At 52.6% G+C, this 20,957-nt stretch overlaps 2 protein-coding genes across 2 annotated transcripts; both read left to right on the forward strand.

The window, feature by feature from the left end:
- The first annotated feature begins 958 nt into the window (after positions 1–958).
- Positions 959–5,260, forward strand: PI16 (peptidase inhibitor 16). The gene is made up of 4 exons (XM_085082765.1): positions 959–2,126; positions 3,400–3,612; positions 4,178–4,284; positions 4,558–5,260. The coding sequence occupies exons 1-4, from the start codon at positions 1,722–1,724 to the stop codon at positions 4,646–4,648; spliced, it is 816 nt and encodes a 271-aa protein (XP_084938891.1). The 5' UTR covers positions 959–1,721; the 3' UTR covers positions 4,649–5,260.
- A 4,906-nt stretch (positions 5,261–10,166) lies between these two features.
- On the forward strand, positions 10,167–19,283 carry LOC146426916 (uncharacterized). The gene is made up of 7 exons (XM_085082757.1): positions 10,167–10,424; positions 11,407–11,644; positions 14,000–14,218; positions 14,483–14,592; positions 15,381–15,469; positions 15,856–17,538; positions 17,895–19,283. The coding sequence occupies exons 1-7, from the start codon at positions 10,381–10,383 to the stop codon at positions 18,035–18,037; spliced, it is 2,526 nt and encodes an 841-aa protein (XP_084938883.1). The 5' UTR covers positions 10,167–10,380; the 3' UTR covers positions 18,038–19,283.
- The last annotated feature ends 1,674 nt before the right edge of the window (positions 19,284–20,957 follow it).

Here is a 20,957-nt window from a genome sequence, read left to right on the forward strand (position 1 = left end):
ACTTTTTCTAAGAGAAGTGTAATTTTAAATGAAAAGTCAGAACACTTTTGTTAGAAAAATATCATAAGAAACACTTTGTGAAAAAGGATCACTTTGAAAAATGTTCTGTGGGTTTTAGCCTGGTTCTCTGAACAAAGTTGATGCAGCAGCTCTGCCTGTCCCTCCTTTCTTTTCTTCCCAGTAACAATCTCCATCTTTCCTTCACAATTCAGTTGATTTCAGCCAGACTTTGAGGCGTGGAAGACAAGAAACTCCTCCAGAGCTCATAAATCCGGGCAAGTAGGGAAAAGAGAGAGATCCTGTTACTCCCACACCAGTGCAGCAGCCTTGTTAGACACCAACCAGCCCCCCTGGACACCCTCGAGATGTGAGTCAGTAGAAACCCAGGCTTGGTCACTTCTCTGGAGGCACCAGGCTGGAGCAGCCCCTGGCAGGTGTTGCTGTGTGGCTCCTGTGCCCCTGCAGAGGCTGCTGCTCCCCGGGGTGTGTGTTCCTCAAGGAGCAGAATGAAAGCTGCATTCCACACACACTTCCCTGCAGATGTGTCTGCTTGTTCCAGCCAGCCCAGAGGGCAGCCACAGCCTCGCAGCTCCCCTGTTTAGGGCGATTTCAGCTCTGTACCCTGTTCTTCCTCTCCTGCTCCCCCTTCTCCTGATGGCTCAGGGAAAGGGCATCAACCCTCTGCTTCCCCCCCATTCCTGGGGGGCTGTTCCTGAGCTGCCACATGCTGTCCCCCAACACAAACACAGGGCTGGCCGAGGAGGGCTCTGACTCTGTCTGGGGAGTTCCCATGCTGCAAACTGCTCTCAGCAGTTGTATCTCGGTGCCTTTGTTTCTAACACAGTTGCATTCAGGGATAGGGAGGACCTGTGTGAGAACAAGGCCTTGTCATTTGATGGGGGATTATTGTTACAGATTGGGGGGAAGTATGGGTGACACTGTGGTGGGTGTTTACTACCGGGCAACTGTGAGGAGGGGGAAGTTGGTGAGGTTCTCTATGGATATCTGGAATTAGCCTCATGGTCACAAGCCCTGCTTCTCCTGGGGAACTTCAACCACCCTGATATTTGTTGGAGAGACAACACAGCCCAGCACAGACAGTCCAGGAAGTTTTGCAGATCACTGAAAATAACTTTTTGGTACAAGTGGGTATCTGTGTTCAATTCTGGTCTCCAAGGAAGATGGGAATTACTGGAGAAGGTCTGGTGGAGGCTATAAAGATTAAGGGACTGGAGCATCTCTCTGATCAGGAGAGATTGCAGGAGCTGGGCCTGGTTATTCTGGAGAAGATTGAGATGGAGTCCCATCAATCCATATAAATATCTCCAGGGTGGGTCAGAGGATGGTGTCAGACTCCTTTCGTGCTGTCCAGCAATAGGACAAGGAGCAATGGCCATAAACTCAAACACAAGAAGTTCCACCTCAATATGACGAAGAGCTTCTTTCTCTGGAGGGTGGGAGAGCACTGGAACAGCTGTCCAGAGAGTTGTGGAGTCTCCCTGTCTGGACACATTCCAAACCCACCAGGATGTGTTCTTGAGTCACCTGCTCCAGGTGATGTTGCCTTGGCAAGGGGGTTGGACTGGAGGATCTCAAGAGGGCCCTTCCAACCCCAGCTGTTCTGGGATTCTGTGATTTTTGAAAAAGGACAGGAGGTAGAAGAGAGAACCCATAACTGAGGGCTCAGGGGGTGGCTGAGGTTTGGAGCAGCAGAGGCTTGGATGAAGAGTGCCAATCCAAGGGCTAGGATTCAGGCACAGGGAGTGACCATGCATGTTTGTTGGCACCAGCCCCAGCACAGCCTCTCCATCAAGGCCGGTATGTGGCACGAGTGTGTCCCATGGGGCTCCAAAACTCTAACAAATACATTTCCTCCCCAATCTTCAAGCTGTTGGGTGTTCCTGGCTCTTGGGAGGTGCTTTAAATCTGACTGCCAGAGCCGTGGGCTGCTGAGAGCAGAAGCTGCCTGCACAATGCTGAGCTCAGGTCTTCCTCCCCTTCTCCTGGTGCTCTCAGTGCTGGAGCTGAGCTGGTCCCTGAGTGATGAAGAAAAGAAGATAATCTTGGATGAGCATAATAGATATCGCTCCCAGGTTGATCCCCCTGCCAGGGCTATGATGAGGATGGTAAGCAGATTTTCTTGCAGGGCAATGTTGGGGTGTTTGTGTGGTGCAGGACTCGATCTCAGTGTGAGGAGGGATCAGGGTGTTCCTTAGGGGAGGCAGAGCAATTCTCATGTGAGGTTACAAGTAGGTGTCAATGGGGGAGTTCCCTAAACTGCCTGTGAAGAAAAGAGTTTCCTTTCCCTTTGGAGTTGTCTTTGATTCTTTTCTGGAAGTTCCTAAGTGTGACCTGAGTCCCCTGCTGCTGTTCTTGAGAGTGATGCAGCTCTCACTCCCCTGAGTGCCCACTGGAGCTCCTTGTGGTGGGACAAAGGGCAGGTGATGGCCTTGAGCAGGTGCCATGGGCTGGAGACTTTGCTGTGGCCATTGCTGGAGCTGCTGGGGGAATCCTGCTGTGTGGGACATTGCCTGCTGCTCTGTATTTGCATCAAAAACAGATGTCATTCAGACATGTCAGTCAGTCTTTCAGTTATTTCAGTTATATGAGTTATTGGGCTCATCACGCTCCTACTCCTCCCCATGCCTCGTGCAGGGCTGTCCTGGAGGTGAGGGATCCCCTGTTTTGCTTGGGGAAATCGAGTCAAGTCCCTAATCACATGTAGCTGCAGTGGGAGCAAAATTGACTTCTAGAGCTGGTGGTGCCTTTTGTCTTGTTCAGACTCTTGATTTGATTAGAACTTGGCTATGAAATTTTATCTTGCACCACATGTGATTTTTTCCTCCCTGTTTACAATTCATGGGGAGGAGAAGGACAACTGTTTATCCTGGAAAGTTGGAAGACCTCTATGGGTCACAGTGTGCTTGGAGGACCCCTCCCTGCCTGGCCCAAAAGTTGACCAGGCTGAGTAAAGCCTTCGTGGGCTGGTAAATGGGAGCTTAACAACCATATGAAGCCAAAGGCTAAATTCAGGGAGAGGAGGCCTGACCAGTCACTACAGACTCAAAGGGTGCAGAGCAAGAACCCTCAGCACTGTGATGGTTTCTCTACACTGAGTTGAGGACGCTCCATGATGGCATTAAATGAGCTCCAGGAGAGGTTGTGAGAGTTGTGCTGATGCCCTGACCTTCTCCTGTTTGCCCTATAAACCAAGGTTTAGTTTGTGCTGGGACTGACCATGGAGTTCCCCTCTCCTGATGACTCTGTTGGGTAGGGATTTGAATTTTCCTCGTGAATGGGGAAACTGTGGCCAGAGAGCACAGGGGTCCTTGGTAAGTGCCTTGTTCCTGTTGGAGAGCCAAACAGGCTCTCCTGTTGCTGACCCTGAGTTCCTTTCAGAGCTGGGACACAGACCTGGAGATCAAAGCTCAAGCCTTTGCAGAGAAGTGCATCTGGGGCCGCAATGGGGACTGGAATGGGATAAACATTATCGCTGTGGATTCAACCCAGGATGTAAAATTTGCCATTGAAAAATGGAATGAGGAGAGGAAATTCTACAACTTGGCAACATTTATGTGTGACCGCAGACAGATGTGTAGCCGCTACACCCAGGTACCAGCTGCTGGGGTGGAGGGGCTGTTGGGACAGGAGCTGTACCACTGCCACAGCTCCTCCCAAAAGGACAGGAAGCCAGGTGGGACTCACAATGATAGAGGGAACCCTGGGCATGGTGTCAGCCATGAGCAGCCTTTTGGAGAAGACCTTTTTTGAGACAAGCTCTGCAGCCTTTTTTTTTGGCTGCTCAGCAGAGCTCAGTGCCAGCTTCTCTTGGGTAGCAGGATGAGGTCTGAGTGTTTCTTCACAGCTTGGGTGGGAGCAAGGAGGAGAAGAGATGGTGGTGGTGGATGCATGGATGGTTCCAAGACCAAAGCAGAGATAATGATGCTCTGCCTGGGTAGACTATATGGTAGGAGAGCTCTGGCACTGGAATATATAACCTTGGGAAGGTGGTTCGGATAGGGGCAAGGGGCAAGATCCTGAATACCAAAGCAACATGGGGATGTGGGATGTGAGGCATAGTCTGTGGGATGAGGAGGACACTGGAGTAGCCTTTAAGGCCAGGGAACAGGTTGCCTTCACGCAGTGCCCTCACCTCCACCCCTGGTCTTTGCCTTAGGTGGTCTGGGCAAAAACAAGTCGCATTGGCTGCGGGGCACATTTTTGTGAGAAGATCGATGGAATCAAAACAGAGAAGCACCTGCTTGTTTGCAGCTATTACCCCACGTAAGTTGCAGGCCCCAATGCCCATCCCCTGCTCTGTTCTAACAGGGGTGAGGGATCTGCTGCAGGGAGGTGTCTGCCCTGGCTTTAGCAGCCTTGGGGTCAGGCTGGTGAGTAAATGACCCTGACAGGCTGTGGCAGGAGACCAAGACCTGTTTTCTACATTAATCCTGAGTTTTGCCTTGGCTGGGATATCCCAGCTGAATCAGCCTCCTCTCTGGGATGGGTGTTTCCCCTTCCTTCATGCTTCTTTTTCCCGGCATTTTCTGCTTCCAGGGGTAACATGAAAGGCAAAAAACCATATGTGGAAGGACCCTCGTGTTCATCGTGTCCCACAGTCTGTGAGGACAAGCTGTGTGGTGAGTGAGAGGAGCCATGCATGGCCCTGGATGGGCTGTCAGGACTGAGACCCCAGGCTGGGTCTGAGCTCTGAAGCCTCCTGGAGCTGACAGGAAGCCCTTGAAAAGCAGCAGTTCCAGGGCTGGACCTAAGACAGGACAGCTGCCACAGTATAAGGAAGGCCTTGTACCCCATTAGGCAGTATTTTTTGCCCCTTGTGGGCAGGAGGTTGTGTGAGGGACATGAGATGTCTCCAGGCTGGGAAGCCCAGAGTGGGGGATGGCCAGAGTGACCTGAGAGGGGTTGGCTGCTCTTTCAGCCCCTGCCTGGCTTCTGCTGGTCCTGCTCAGTGCAGGGATCTGCTGAGGTCAGCTGAGCCAACCCTAACCCACAGCACTTTTCATCTCTCCATCTCTTTCATACACCTCAACCTCAGCCCTGGCAAACTCACAGCCACAGCCAGAGCAGAACCCACAGTACCAATACACACCAGAGCCAAACCACAGCATCAGAGCCCACCATAACCACAGCCAAGCCACCATCCAAAAACACACTTAGAACCACAGCCAAGCCACCATCCACAGCCACACTCCCAAAAACAACCAAGCCCAAACCCCTAGCACTCTCACCCATCACAACAACAACCCAAGCCAGGCCAAAACCCACCACACCAAAACCCACCAGAGCTATGGCCAAGCCACCACTTGCTGCTACATCAGCCCCTGCCACAACAGCGGAGGCACAACTGAAAATTGCCACAACCACAAAGCCAGAACCAGAAAGACCAGATCCTACTGAGGCCCTGGGGATCATGAGCCCATGTTAAACCCAGATAATAAACTATCTCCAGAGGTAGAGGCAGGCACTGGAGAGGCTGTTATTTCCTTCACTAAAGAGGATCTTCTCTAACTTCATGTTTTCTTCTTTTCTTTTGGTATCTGCCCTGTACACAGAAAACATGAACAGGAACGGGAATGGGAACGGGGATGGAAACGGGAATGGGAACGGGAACAGGAACGGGACAAGTGTGGATGGACCCACAGATGGAGCTCCCAGTACCTGCTTGGCTCTTTCACTCTTTCTCCTCCCCAGTGCCACTCTGGTGGGCCTTCTTCTCTGAAGGGTCTTCCTCAGCTGTCCCTGCACCCCTCACCAAGGCTTCTGTCAGCACTGGTTGTTCCACAGCCCTGGTAGGCTCAGGAGACTCCTTGGACAATTCACACTCTCCCTCCTTACACTGCCTTCTCTGCTGCAGCCCTGGCGAGCCAAGGGCAGCCAGCAGCCCTGGGGGAACTTGGTGCCCTTCCTGAGGAGACCCGAGGGCAGAAGGGTGTTTGGTGACTTTGGATGCTTCTCCTTTCTTCCTGGCTTCTGTTCCATTTCCAGGCTGAAGTGTTGAGCTCACACCCCGCCAAACCCGTGTGGCCGGCAGGGCCAGCTGCACTGTGACCCTGGGGACAGCAGGGTGACTGGGAAACCAAGGGGAAATGAAACTGTCTTGGATTGATGATATGATAATCCTTTATCCCCTATCGTTGGCTTATATGCCCAAGAAAGAAAAAATGTGTGGTCCTGTCTCTTTAACTGCACCCAGCCGCAGAGAGAAACGCGGGTTGTTTTGAAAACATTTTCTCCAAGCCTCGCTCCGGGGGAGGATTCGTCGCCCGGCAGAGACTGCGTGCTGGACGGGGGTCGGAGTGAGCTCTGTTCCCGTTTTTTCCATTCTTCTTCTTTTTTCCTCGTTTGGACCCCTTCTCTTCGATCTGCTTTGCCACCCGGAGACCTAGGAGGGCCAGAGGACAGCAGAGCTCTCCAGGGAGCTCCACCCGGCCCCGGGTGGGGGGCGAGGAGGAGAGGGACTGCGTCTGAGAAAAGGACTTTTTAATCAGGTTGAATAACTGCCTTTCACCTTGTGTTTTTTCCCTTTCCCCTGTGCCTTGTAGGGCACTCTGCGTGGTTTTGTTAAATAAATAGTTTTTTCTTCACTTCCATCTAAGAGGTTCTGTTGTGGGTGGGGGAGGGGGTGTCGGGGCCCTTCGCTCTCGGAGGAGAGAGAGTCTTATCATTAACCCGGGACAGAGACATAGTGGTTGGTTTGGGGTTTGTAGATGAGGCATGGTAGTTGGCTTGGTTTGGTGTTTGTCAGGATGAGTTTCCAGAAGAATTGTTCTTTTCCCTCCCAATGTGTTTGCCTCAATTTTGCACACATTTTATCTCCTTTCTTGTAAAAAGAGTGGCTTTTTTGAGGATTTCTTTTTCCTCCTGGTTCTGGTGTAGCTCTGGTCAGTACTACCCAGCTGTTCTCCCCTCTCTTCCTCACACTCTGCAGCCCTTGCCTCCTGCCTTTCTCCTGCTCTCTGGCACATGTCCCATTCCTCAATTACTGCAATGCCATGGATTGATTTTATGTGTGTGTTTTGCACCTGTGTGCATGCACAGAAGAGAAACCTTCAGAGCTGAGAGCAGCCACCAGCTCCTTCATGTAGCTTTTCCCTGCATGGCTTCATTCTTTGCATAATCTCAGTGTATTTGAATTTAAATACAGATCCTGCTTGACACATAACTTGTGTATGTGTGGTCAAGGAGAACAAATCCGCACGTGTGTTGGTACAATCTGAGCTCCAGAGATTCAAGTGATCCTGTTAGAGGTCACTGTGGCTCTGCTGCCCAGCAGCAGCAGCTGTCCTGCAGGATCCCAGCTGCCTGCAGGGTGCTCTGAGGTCACAGCCTGTCCAGCCCAGCCAGGCACTGACCAGCAGATGGCACTGGGAGAGGCACCGCTGAGCACTGGGCAGCTCAACTCGCCCTGCACATCCTGCCCACAGTCCAGAGCTTTATTTAATCGCCAGCTTCTGATGCAGTTAAGAATCAGATTAAAAATAACCTTGTGCCCAGGTGCTGTGGCTGCTGCATGCTCTGGGAGCAGCTGAGCTCCTGCTGCCCAGCTGCTTTTGGGGGAAAATCCATCTTGGCTTAAGGAGAGATGATGAAAATACAGCCCAAGAGGCTGCTACTCACCTCTGTGACAGAAGAGGGGTTGGAGCTGGGAGAGCACTTCAGGACCTCGAATGGGTTTGCATGTGGGTGAAGGACAGTGTAACATTCTCTAGAAATTCCCTAGAAACACTACAAAGAGCAGAAAAACATTTCTCCTCCCAGCAAGATCAGGGCACTTGCGCAAACCCCTGATTTTTTTGCAGTGCTGGATCCCCACCTTGCTGAGTGTCATGGAGGCAAAATAGTGCTTTAATTAACACCACCAAAATAATTGCAGGATTTAAACACTTTATCACTGGTGTGGGGCTGTGAACCTTGTGAAAAATACCGAGTTTTGCTTTCCTGAAGGTTTTGACTTGTGGAGACAGGCTGTTGTGCAAAGATCTATTTATAAAGCTCTTTGCAACAGAAAACTCCAACCCAGAAGGAAATCCTCTTTCCTCTTCCCCTGCTCCCCGGGACAGCAGGGCTGAGCCCTCACAGCACTGGGGAAGTTTGGCTTCATGCTAATGAGGGACTTTAGGCAAGGGCAGGGTTTGGTGTGGTGCACAGGGAAGCACACAAAACATTCCAGGGAGACTTTTGCAGCATTTCCACACCATTTCTGGGTTGGCATAAGGGATACTCTGGCATTGGGGTGATCCTGGCAAAGATCCTGCCAGGTCCTTCCAGCCCCATGGCCATGTGTGGTGGGAGGAAGAGAAGGCATTAAGCATCAGCTGGGCTGACTTGGGTTAAAATGAGGGATTTGTGGTGTTGATGAGGCCTGGCTTCTTGATGAACCTCATCTGCTTGGTTCCCTCCATCCCTGGGACATATTTCCATCAGGGACAGGGATGTGTTTGCTGTGAGAGTTTCCTTTGATTCAGCTGCTGAATCTCCTGTGAATGCAGTGGGTCAGGAAGGTTGTGGTGAGCACATCCACCCTCCTGGGGGATTTGCATTTGGGATTGTGCTGCTGGCAGGTCCATCCAGCTGCCAAGTATTCCCTCAGAGTGTTTGGGCTGAAAGTGTTTTTGTCCCAGTGTTGTGAGGGGAACCCACCTTTTTTGATCTTGCTTTCTGGCTGCTTTTGCTAAAAGAAGGTGTTGTGCTTCCATGCCATTGCAACCAGCTGCAAAACTAAAACAGGAGGGCATTTTTCCTGGTGGTAAGGAGTTGATTTTGGCCAAATCTGCCAAATCCTAGTCTGCAGCACAACCTCCAGAGCAGCTCCTGTCTTCAGCTGCCAGAGCATAGTGGTGTGGGAGAGCAGTCACGATGGGAAGCCTGGAAATGAGGCCACAATGGCAAAACTGGGATGGCCAAAGGGATGTTTTGATACCTTGGCCAAAGAGCTGCAATTGAGCCCTGATCTTTTTCCTCTTCTAGAGCTCCAGCTTAACAGATCCTTGGAAAGGCTGCAGGAAGTTGGGACTTCTTGGAGAGCCTGGTGGCTCCAGGTGATCAGCTGTGGCTGGACTGGGGGGGAACAGGGCTGTTCCTGCAGCTATTGAGGTATGACAGTGACAGACACTATTGGAGGAGTCACAGAGGGGATGTCCCACCGTGGTCTCCCTCCCCTCAGCTCCCCTTTGGCACTGTCTGTGCTGGTTTGGACAATCTCCCACTCCCACCCTGCCCAGCTCACAGGGGTTCCCAGTCAGCATGTGTGTCCCAGTGTTTTTAAATCATAGAATGGATGGATGAATGAATAGTGTGGCAGAGGATAAACTCCTCCAGGACTCATAAATCTGGGCAAGTAGGGAAAAGAGAGAGATCCTGTTACTCCCACACCAGTGCGGGAGCCTTGTTAGACACCAACCAGCCCCTCTGGACACCCTTGAGACGTGAGTCAGTATAAACCCAGGCTTGGTCATTTCTATGCTGCAGAGTGAGGTCTCTCTGGAGGCACCAGGCTGGAGCAGCCCCTGGCAGGTGTTGCTGTGTGGCTCCTGTGCCCCTGCAGAGGCTGCTGCTCCCCGGGGTGTGGGGACAGGCTCTTCCTCGAGGAGCAGAAGGAAAGCTGCATTCCACACACACTTACCTAATGCAGGCTGGACACGAGTGTCTCAGCTCCAGGGTGGGGCTTGGACCTTGCACTGCTAATCTTGATGCTTCAGACATTGGCTCCAGAAGGAGCTGTCAGAGCAGGTTGGGAGTTGAGAAATGGCCCTGTACCTCTTTGGCAGCCACCCTGCACTTGCCAAAAGCATCAGCTCTTACTCACGTTTCCCCATGAGCCACATGCCCTGGTGGTGACTCCTCCAGGGCTGTTTGCTCTTCCCCACAAGCTCTGTGTATCCTGTTTTCCTTCATCCTTGTTGGCACATTATCTCTTCAGGGCTTAGCCAGGGTGCTATAGTGCCAGGGGCTAAGTGGACCTTGGCTCTGCATCTCCACATCACATTTAGAGAGACCAGCACCTGCCCTGCTCTAGTGGAATCTGTCCCTGCCCGTGGCAGAGAGGCTGGAATGAGATGAGCTTTCAGGTTCCTCCCAACCCAAACCATTCAGGGGCTCTGTGATTCTCAGCACTGCCTTGTTCCTCATAAGCCAGGCCGTGCTGAGCTGGCCAGCAGGAGCTGGAGCCCATGCTGATGTTTTCTAGATATTCCTCCAGGTCTCCAGAGATACAACAGCAGATGTGTTGAGTTGTCTCCATCATGAGACAGATTTGCCTTAGCAATACGTGGGAACCTCTGGTGTGACCAGCTGAGTTGAATACCTGGTGAGATGTTGGCCTCAGACCCCATTTGAAGGAATTATTGGACTCTTGAGGGTATGGCAGACCCCAGAGCTAGTGAAGGACAAGGTAATACACAGAGGTAAGAGATGTGGGGGGCAGTAGGAGAGCTGCTGTGGTGAGAGAGGTGATCCGTGTGGTCCAAAACAAAAGGCAAACCGGCAAACCATTGCGTGGGGAGGGGAGGGGAGGACAGAGCCCAGCGTGTGATGAACTCGGCTCTGCTGCCCACCCGCTGCTCCTCTCGAGCAGGCTGCGATCCCAGCGGAGCTGCTGGAGCAGGGCCGGCCGGTTGCACAATCGCAGATGGGGAAGCGAGGCTGCAGCAGCCCGGGGGGCTCGGCCAGCCCGGCTGTGGCTGCGGGGCGCCGATGTTGAGCCCTCCAGGTGCCTGCGGGGAGCGAGCACAGCCTGTCCCTGCAGAGCCGGTGGGCTGCTTCCTCCAGCCAGCCCTGAGGGCAGCCACAGCCTCCCAGCTCCCCTGTTTGGGGCGATTTCAGCTCTGTACCCTGTTCTTCTTCTCCTGCTTCCCCTTCTCCTGATGGCTCAGGGAAAGGGCATCAATTCTCTGCTTCCCCCCCATTCCTGAGGACTGTTCCTGAGCTGCCACATGCTGTCCGGCCAAAACAGACACAGGGCTGGCCGAGGAGGGCTCTGACTCTGTCTGGGGAGTTCCCGTGCTGCAAACTGCTCTCAGCAATTGTGTCTTGGTGCCTTTGTTTCTAACACAGCTGCATTCCAGGGACGGGGTGAAGACCCGAGTGAAAACAAGGCTTTGCTGGTTGCTGTGGGATTGTTGTTATAGATTAGGAGAAATGGGACAGGAGGTAGAAGAGAGGAGCCGTAACTGCGGGCTCAGGGGATGGCTGAGGTTTGGAGCAGCAGAGGCTTGGATGAAGAGTGCCAATCCAGGGATTAGGATTCAGGGATGGGGTCTGTCCCAGGGAGTGGATCCTGCGTGTTCGTTGGCACTGCTGCCTCTCCATCAAGGCCGATATGTGAGATGGGTGTGTTCTGCGTGGCTCCAAAACTCTAATAAATACATTTCCTCCCCAATCTTCAAGCTGTTGGGTGTTCCTTGCTTTTGGGAGGTGCTTTAAATCTGACTGCCAGAGCCGTGGGCTGCTGAGAGCAGAAGCTGCCTGCACGATGCTGAGCTCAGGTCTTCCTCCCCTTCTCCTGGTGCTCTCAGTGCTGGAGCTGAGCTGGTCCCTGAGTGATGAAGAAAAGAAGATAATCTTGGATGAACACAATAGATATCGCTCCCAGGTTGATCCCCCTGCCAGGGCTATGATGAAGATGGTAAGTGGATTTTCTTGCAGTTGGGGTGTTTGTGTGGTGCAGGACTCGATCTCAGTGTGAGGAGGGATCAGGGTGTTCCTTAGGGGAGGCAGAGCAATTCTTGTGTGGGGTTGATGGAATGATTCCCTAAAGTGCCTCTAAGGAGAAGAGTTTCCTTTCCCTTTGGAGTTGTCTTTGATTCTTTTCTGGAAGTTCCTAAGTGTGACCTGAGTCCCCTGCTGCTGTTCTTGAGAGTGATGCAGCTCTCACTCCCCTGAGTGCCCACTGGAGCTCCTTGTGGTGGGACAAAGGGCAGGTGATGGTCTTGAGCAGGTGCCATGGGCTGGAGACTTTGCTGTGGCCATTGCTGGAGCTGCTGGGGGAATCCTGCTGTGTGGGACATTGCCTGCTGCTCTGTATTTGCCTTTGCAGGTGAAGGTACTTTTATCTCTTGGAGGGAATGTCAACTTGTCAGTCAAGGTCTTTCAGTTATTTGGGCTCATCACGCTCCTAGTCCTCACCATGACTTGGTGTCTTGGAGATGCAGGATCCCCTGTTTTGCTTGTGGAAATCGAGTCAGGTCCCAAATCAGCGGGAACCTGTAGTAGGAGCAAAAACAAGCTTGGTGCTGGTGCTGCCTTTTGTCTTGTTCAGACTCTTGATTTGATTAAAAGTTGGCTATCAAATTTTATCTTGCACCACATGTGATTTTTCTTCCCTGTTTGCCAATGACACAGGGAAGGATAATTTTTTTATCCTAGAAAGTTAGAGTCCTTTCCTCTTTGGGTCACAGAGTGCTTGGAAGAGACTTCCCTGCCTGGTCCAAAAGTTGCCCAGAATGAGTTAAACCTTTGTGGGCTAGTAAATGGGAGCTTAATGATTAAAAAAAGCAAAAAGTTAAATTCAGGGAGAGGAGGTTGACCAGTGACTGCAGAATAAAAGGGGACAGAGCCAGATGCCTCAGCACCATCAAAACGACTTCTCAGGGTCCTTAAGTCAGTGCAATTCCAAACCTGTGAGAGCTGCTCCTGGCTGAATCTTTGATTGCAGCCCCTGTGCTTTGAGATGCTCCCTCTGCAGCTTCTGCTTAAATACACAGGACCTTCTTACAGTCTGGAGCCAAAGGCTTTTTCATTTCAAAGCACAGCAAATGTTTAGCTCACAGCAGCCCTGATGACTTTTTGGTAGAGGTTTTCCATGAGAACACCATCCTCGCCTCCCTCCTGGGATGTTTCCTTGGGCTGTCTTTGTCTCTGGGCTCACCTGCTGCCATGGCACCATGCCTGGCTGAGCTCACCCTGTGCTTCATTTTGGGACAAGGGGCTGGTTGCTGTGGAAATATTTAGCTGAAGGGGGAGAATCCATAGCCTAAAGCCACTTTTCTTTATTAATGAGGCAAATCTGCAGGTGTGAGTCCCCTGTTTATGGAGCCCAGCTCCGTGCCAGAGGGAGAGGGGTGTGTTCTCCCCAAATTGGGTCTCCAGCCATTGCTGTCAGCATGGCTTGGGGCCATGGTGGGATGTGAACCAACTTGCTGTGTCCCAGCCAGGTGTTTCCTTCCCCCCCAGTCCCTTAGGGCCTGTCCTCATCCCCTCAATACCCCAACAGTGACATGCCCTCCTGTCTGTCACCTTTTGGATCCAGCCCTGGCTCTGTCCAGCAAGGTTCCCCCCCAGGACCCCCTGTTTGCAGGGCTGCCTTCCAGCAGCCAAGCTGCTCTCTCCATCAAGGATGGTCCAAACAGCTGCAGTGTAGGATTCCCCCTATGCATTCCTGCGAGAAAAACACTCCACCTTCTCCTCCTCCTCCTGCTCTTTGTTCTTCTCCTGCTCATCCCAGTGGCCAGGGGGCTCAGCTGGTGGCAGAAGGGGCTCCTGGCCAGCAGCCAGGTGGCCGTGTCTCGGATCCAGGCAAACAGATGATGTTTCCCAGGAGTGTGCAATCCCAGGCTTTGTGCATCTGCCAGGAGAGCTGTGTCCCCTTCCCCTCCCACCCCCACTCTGGGTGAGGAGGGATGGCCCCAGATCCCCTCTGGTGTGACCTGGGGTGCATTTCCTTCCTTTCTCTACCCGACTTCATGGATTTTCCACGCTGAGTTGAGGATGCTTCATTAGGGCGTCAGATGAGTTCCAGGAGAGGTTTGAGAGTTGTGCTGATGCCCTTCTGTTAGCTCTACAAACCAAGGTTTAGTTTGTGCTGGGACTGACCATGGACCTCCCCTCTCCTGATGACTGTGTTAGGAAGGGATTTGAATTTTTCTCAGTTTCCCTATGAATGGGGAAACTGTGGCCAGAGAGCACAGGGGTCCTTGTGGGTGCCTTGTTCCTGTTGGAGAGCCCAGTGTCCCTCTGTGTGCTGACCCTGAGCTCCTTTCAGACCTGGGACAAGGAGCTGGAGGACCTTGCTCAGTCCTATGCAGAGAAATGCATCTGGGACCACAACAAGGAGAGAGGCCGCCGGGGAGAAAACCTCTTTGCTATGGCCCCAACCCTGGAACTAGAATTCGCCGTGGAAGACTGGAATGGGGAGGAGAAATTCTACAACTTGTCAACAGCCACGTGTGTCCCTGGGCAGATGTGTGGCCACTACACCCAGGTACCAGCTGCTGGGGTGGAGGGGTGGCTGCTCAGCAGAGCGCAGTGCCAGCTTTTCTTAGGCAGAGAGATGAAGTCTGAGTGTTTCTTCACAGCTTGGGTGGGAGCAGAGATGGTGGGAGATCCTGAATACCAAAGCAACACGGGGATGTGGGATCTGGGGCATACTCTGTGGGATGAGGAGGACATTGGAGCAGCCTTTAAGGCCAGGGGACAGGTTGCCTTCAGCCAATGCCCTCACCTCCACCCCTGGTCTTTGCCTTAGGTGGTCTGGTCAAACACACATCAGATCGGCTGCGGGGCACATTTTTGTGAGAAGATCGATGGAATCGAAACAGAGAACATGCACCTGCTTGTTTGCAACTATTATCCCCCGTAAGTGCCAGGCCCTGCATGGATTGGTGCATCTCAGTGGGGTTTCTGTGCTGGAAATGCTTCAGTACTTATGCCAGAGCAGGGTTTGTACTCGGTCAGAAATAGAAGTTAAGCAGTTCTAAATAAAGTGTTTGTTATCTTGGGTTGGTCCCAGCGTAAGGAAGGGTTGTCTGGAGATCCCGGCCTGTGATTGTGACTGCTGACGGCTGGTTCAGCTCCTGGCACACACCCAGGGAGGGACCTTCATCCCTGAGAGCTGCCCAAGGCTGCAGTGGCAGTGGCTGAGGGTACAAACAGCTCCCTGCCCTGTGCCTTGCTCTTCCCTGGTGGCAGCAGCCATCGCCTGGGGTGGAGAAGCCCTTTTGCAGCAGCAGGAAGGGTTGGACATGGGGGAGAGCTGGGTAGCCCCTTCCCAGCCCTGGGAACAGCCTTGGCACTGCTTGCTTGGAGCTGCTGAGGGCACCAAGAGCGGCTGGTGGCTGCAGACCTTCCTGGGGTCTGGAGCAGAAGGGAAACAGAACCCCCTGGCCCAATGCCCATCCCCTGCTCTGTTCTAACAGGGGTGAGGCATCTGCTGCAGGGAGGTGTCTGCCCTGGCTATAGCAGCCTTGGGGTCAGGCTGGTGAGTAAATGACCCTGACAGGCTGTGGCAGGAGACCAAGACCTGTTTTGTACGTTAATCCTGAGTTTTGCCTTGGCTGGGATATCCCAGCTGAATCAGCCTCCTCTCTGGGATGGGTGTTTCCCCTTCCCTCATGCTTCTTTTTCCCGGCATTTTCTGCTTCCAGGGGTAACGTGAAAGGCAAAAAACCATATGTGGAAGGACCCTCGTGTACAACATGTCCCACGGGCACAGTCTGTGTGAACAACCTGTGTGGTGAGTCCACATGAGCAGGGCTATGCAGGGCCCTGGATGGGCTGTCGGGCTGGGTTTGAGCTCTGAAGCCTCCTGGAGCTGTCAGGAAGCTCTTGAAGAGCAGCACTTCTGGGGCTGGACCTAAGACAGGACAGCTGCCACAGTATAAGGAAGGCCTTGTACCCCATTAGGCAGTATTTTTTGCCCCTTGTGGGCAGGAGGTTGTGTGAGGGACATGAGATGTCTCCAGGCTGGGAAGCCCAGAGTGGGGGATGGCCAGAGTGACCTGAGAGGGGTTGGCTGCTCTTTCAGCCCCTGCCTGGCTTCTGCTGGTCCTGCTCAGTGCAGGGATCTGCTGAGGTCAGCCGAGCCAACCCTAACCCACAGCACTTTTCATCTCTCACCAGAACCCGTTGTAGAAGAGACCACTGCGGCCTCTGTGACAACAAAGGCAAGGCCATCCACCCCAGCCACAGCCACACCAGAGCCCACAGCCACACCAGAGCCCACAGCCACACCAGAGCCCACAGCCAAACCAGAGCCCACAGCCAAACCAGAGCCCACAGCCAAACCAGAGCCCACAACCACAGGCAAACCAGAACCCACAGGCAAACCAGAGCCCACAGGCAAACCAGAGCCCACAACACCAGTCCACAGCACAGCTGAACCAGAACCCACACCAGTCCACAGCACAGCTGAACCAGAACCCACACCAGTCCACAGCACAGCTGAATCAGAACCCACACCAGTAACCACCACAGGCAAAACAGCACCTACAACACCAGTGTCCACCACAGCAAAACCTGAGCTCACATCAGTGTCCACCACAGCCAAACCAGAACCCACAAAACCAGTGTCTACCACAGCCAAGCCACCACCCACAGCCACACTACCAACCACAGCCAAGCCCAGACCCCCAGCACAGGCATCCACCAGCACAGCCAAGCCCAAAGCTGCCACCACACTGCCAACAACAACCAGGCCAAAACCCACACCACCAGCAGCCACCTCAGCCATGGCCAAGCCAAAACCTTCTGTGCCAGCAGCCACCAGCACTGCAGCCAAGCCAAAACCCACCACAGCTATGGCCAAGCCAACACCCAGCACACCAAAACCCACCCTAACCACCACTACCACTGAGCCAACAACCCCCACTGCCATCAGGACAACACCCACCCCCCTGAAACACAACACAACCCCCACTACCATCAAACCAACAACGTCCACACCAAACCCCACCACAACCACCACTACAGCCAAACCAATGCCCACCACACCAAAACCCACTACAACCACCAAACCAACACCCACCACACCAAAACCCACTACAACCACCCAACCAACACCCACCACACCAAAACCCACTACAACCACCAAACCAACACCCACTACAGCCACCACAACCACCAAACCAACACCCACCACACCAAAACCCACTACAACCACCACTACAGCCAAGCCAAAACCAACCACAACCATGGCCAAGCCAATACCCACCACACCAAAACCCACCCCAGCTGTGGTTAAGACAAAACCTGCTACAGACACAGCCAAGCCAACACCCACCACACCAACATCTACCACTACTACAGCTAAGCCAACACCTGCTGCTACAACACCAGCAGCTGCCACAACAGCAAAGACACAACTGAAAACTGCCACAACCACACAGCCAGAACCAGAAAGTCCTGATCCTACTGAGGCAACCGAGATCACTCTTTCCTTTGAGCCTACATTAGACCCAGATTATAAACTATCTCCAGAGGCAGACACTGGAGAGCCTCTTAGCTCCTTCACTACAGAAGATCCAGCCTTATTAGAAAGTATAGGCACAGCCTTCAGCCCCAGATCAGTCCCAGAAACAAAGAAAGGTGTCAAAGAGGATGGGAAAGAGAAATCAGCCTTTTCCAGCCCATCTCCATCCCTCAGCCAAGCTGTTCCAGAGATCAAGTTAGGTTTCAATAGAACTGAGCTCATAACCCCCTCCAAGTCAGTGGTCCTCAGCCCTGAAGAGCCCACGTTCTTGCGCTTAACATCATCCTCCAAAGACAAAAAAGGGCCAAGCCCCCATTTCCAGACCTCCCTCTCAGGTAAGGCAACCACGGAGTTTGTCCTGGCATGGACACTTGGACATTCAGAGATCCCCAAGCAGCATGGAGAGGGCTTGGGAGGAGCAGTGTCAGACTGGTCCTTCGGATCCTCCTGTTGTATGTGGCACCAAGCCTTTACCTCACTCTTTGCTCTAACCCTGAGGGGCTGGTTGGATGTCTCAGCCCTGAAGCATGGTCCTGTTCACAGCCTGCTCCCACTAACGCACAGCTTCCCTGGATCAGAGCTCTGCTGCCTCACAGTGCCTTGGGCCACATCATGGCACACCTGCATGAGTGGGAGTTTCTCTTCTGCCAGATCTTCCCCTCTAATTCCACGTTTTCCTCTCTTCTTTCAGCAGGTGCCCTGGACACAGAAGAACTGGAGACAAACTCGGACCAGACCAATGTGGATCCACCCACAGATGGAGCTCCCAGTACCTGCTTGGCTCTTTCACTCTTCCTCCTCCCCAGTGCCACTCTGGTGGGCCTTCTGCTCTGAAGGGTCTTCCTCAGCTGTCCCTGCACCCCTCACCAAGGCTTCTGTCAGCGCTGGTTGTTCCACAGCCCTGGTAGGCTCAGGAGACTCCTTGGACAATTCACACTCTCCCTCCTTACACTGCCTTCTCTGCTGCAGCCCTGGCGAGCCAAGGGCAGCCAGCAGCCCTGGGGGAACTTGGTGCCCTTCCTGAGACCCGAGGGCAGGAGGGTGTTTGGTGACTTTGGATGCTTCTCTTTTCTTCCTGGCTTCTGTTCCATTTCCAGGCTGAAGTGTTGAGCTCACACCCCGCCAAACCCGTGTGGCCGGCAGGGCCAGCTGCACTGTGACCTTGGGGACAGCAGGGTGACTGGGAAACCAAGGGGTAATAAGACATGGTGGTTGGTTTGGGGTTTGTAGAGGAGACATGGTAGTTGGCTTGGTTTGGTGTTTGTCAGGATGAGTTTCCAGCAGAAATGGTCTTCTCCCTCCCAATGTGTCTGTCTCAATTTTGGACAAGTTTCATCTCTTTCCCTTGTCCAAAAAGAGTGGCTTTTTTGAGGACTTCTGTTTCCTCCTGGTTCTGGTGTAGCTCTGGCCAGTACTACCCAGCTGTTCTCCCCTCTCTTCCTCACACTCTGCAGCCCTTGCCTCCTGCCTTTCTCCTGCTCTCTGGCACATGTCCCATTCCTCAGTTACTGCAATGCCATGGATTGATTTTACGCGTGTGCTTTGCACCTGTGTGCATGCACAGAAGAGAAACCTTCAGAGCTGAGAGCAGCCACCAGCTCCTTCATGTAGTTTTTCCCTGCATGGCTTCATTCCTTGCATAATTTCCATGTATTTAAATTTAGATAGAGATTCCTCTTGATGTGTAACTTGTGTGTGTGTGGTCAAGGAGAACAAATCCGCACGTATGTTGGTACAATCTGAGCTCCAGAGATTCAAGTGATGCTGTTGGAAGTTCTTGGTGGCTCCTGGGCCTGTTGCAGGACCAGTGGCATTGTCTGGGACACTGTGTTTTCTTACCCCACATCCCTCCTCCCTTCACCTGAGGATTCCCAGTCAGGTGTGTTAAATATGTGACAAACTTTGCAGACTGGTGGAAGGAAGATAATGGAGATACAACCCCTTCTCCGGTCACTGCATCCTTTCATTTCTCACAGATGAGGTGGGGGATGACCTGAAGCCCATTATTCAAATTCTCCCACTGCTGCACTGTCCTGTGCATCCCCAGAGCATGCACTGAATAAATCCTGTTGTGAAAGTCTGGGCAGTGTCTCATTGTGGGGTCTGGACACCTGGGAGCCACTTCTTATACTTGTAAAATGCTCTTAATTGTGTACTTACACAGAATTGCTAAAAGACAACATGACTTCTGTGGGTCCTGAAGGGTTTTTTTTAGCTTTCCAAAAGCCTCCATGCGCTGCTGTTTGTAAGGGTGTAACTGAATGCTTTTAAACCTGTGTAAAAGCAGCAGAAGGAGGGGATTGAGGATGACATGGGGATAGAGGATGACGTAGGGTATTTTTCTTGAGCGTCCAGCTGAGTGTAAAGCAAAAATGTGTCCCCACCAGGAATTTTTGGGCAAGGAAAGCAAGAGAAAAAGAGCTCAGAGCAAAAGAAAGAAATAAAAATTAGGGCTGGAGCGCTTCTGATTCGCTGTTTTAGGAAGTCCAGCACAAGCCTCTCACACCCTAAACACACACAATTTCATCTTTGCAGCACAGAGAGAAGTTAAATTCAACTGTGTGTCCCCAGCTCCTGTGTTTTTGCAGCATTTTCACCTCAGGACATCCATCTGGGTGCAGCATAAGGGCAAAGGGCCTTGTGAGGCAGAATCTCTCAGCAAAGGAGCGACGCTGGTATCTGACTTTGCCATTTGCTTTTCCCCACCCTCCTGCCCGCTTTTCCCAGCAAAGCTGCCCCTGCAGCTCCACATTTCCCTTCTCCCCAAGCCCTGCTGCTGTCCTGCAGGATCCCAGCTGCCTGCAGGGTGCTCTGAGGTCACAGCCTGTCCAGCCCAGCCAGGCACTGACCAGCAGATGGCACTGGGAGAGGCACCGCTGAGCACTGGGCAGCTCAACTCGCCCTGCACATCCTGCCCACAGTCCAGAGCTTTATTTAATCGCCAGCTTCTGATGCAGTTAAGAATCAGATTAAAAATAACCTTATGCCCAGGTGCTGTGGCTGCTGCACACTCTGGGAGCAGCTGAGCTCCTGCTGCCCAGCTGCTTTTGGGGGAAAATCCATCCTGGCTTAAGGAGAGATGAAAATACAGCCCGAGAGGCTGCTACTCACCTCTGTGACAGAAGAGGGGTTGGAGCTGGGAGAGCACTTCAGGACCTCGAATGGGTTTGCATGTGGGTGAAGGACAGTGTAACATTCTCTAGAAATTCCCTAGAAACACTAAAAGAGCAGAAAAACATTTCTCCTCCCAGCAAGATCAGGGCATTTGGGAAACCCAATTTTTTACAGTGCTGGATCCCCACCCTGCTGAGTGTCACGGAGGCATCACAGTTAACACCACCAAAATAATTAACACCACCAAAATAATTGCAGGATCCAAACAATTTATCACTGGTGTGGGGCTGTGAACCTTGTGAAAAATACAGAGTTTTGCTTTCCTGAAGGTTTTGACTTGTGGAGACAGGCTGTTGTGCAAGGACCTATTTATAGAGCTCCTTGCAACAGAAAACTCCAACCCAGAAGGAAATCCTCTTTCCCCTTCCCCTGCTCCCCAGGACAGCAGGGCTGAGCCCTCACAGGCACTGGGGAGGTTTGGCTTCATCCTAATGAGGGGCTTTAGGCAAGGGCAGGGTTTGGTGTGGTTCACAGGGAAGGACACAAAACATTCCAGGGAGACTATTGCAGCATTTCCACACCATTTCTGGGTTGGCATAAGGGATACTCTGGCACTGGGGTGATCCTGGCAAAGATCCTG

Source organism: Lichenostomus cassidix, chromosome 26 (genome assembly GCF_008360975.1).
Source record: "Lichenostomus cassidix isolate B80296 chromosome 26, HeHo_3.0, whole genome shotgun sequence".
Taxonomy (NCBI): Eukaryota; Metazoa; Chordata; class Aves; order Passeriformes; family Meliphagidae; genus Lichenostomus; species Lichenostomus cassidix.

Excerpts from the sequence above, each read along its gene's own strand:
- PI16 (XM_085082765.1), top strand. The coding sequence starts at position 1,722 with ATGAAGAGTGCCAATCCAAGGGCTAGGATTCAGGCACAGGGAGTGACC. Across the intron at positions 3,613-4,177 it reads TGTGTAGCCGCTACACCCAG|GTGGTCTGGGCAAAAACAAG; the intron begins GTACCAGCTGCT and ends TCTTTGCCTTAG. Across the intron at positions 4,285-4,557 it reads GTTTGCAGCTATTACCCCAC|GGGTAACATGAAAGGCAAAA; the intron begins GTAAGTTGCAGG and ends TTCTGCTTCCAG.
- LOC146426916 (XM_085082757.1), top strand. The coding sequence starts at position 10,381 with ATGGCAGACCCCAGAGCTAGTGAAGGACAAGGTAATACACAGAG. Across the intron at positions 10,425-11,406 it reads GGACAAGGTAATACACAGAG|CTGTTGGGTGTTCCTTGCTT; the intron begins GTAAGAGATGTG and ends CCAATCTTCAAG. Across the intron at positions 14,593-15,380 it reads GTTTGCAACTATTATCCCCC|GGGTAACGTGAAAGGCAAAA; the intron begins GTAAGTGCCAGG and ends TTCTGCTTCCAG.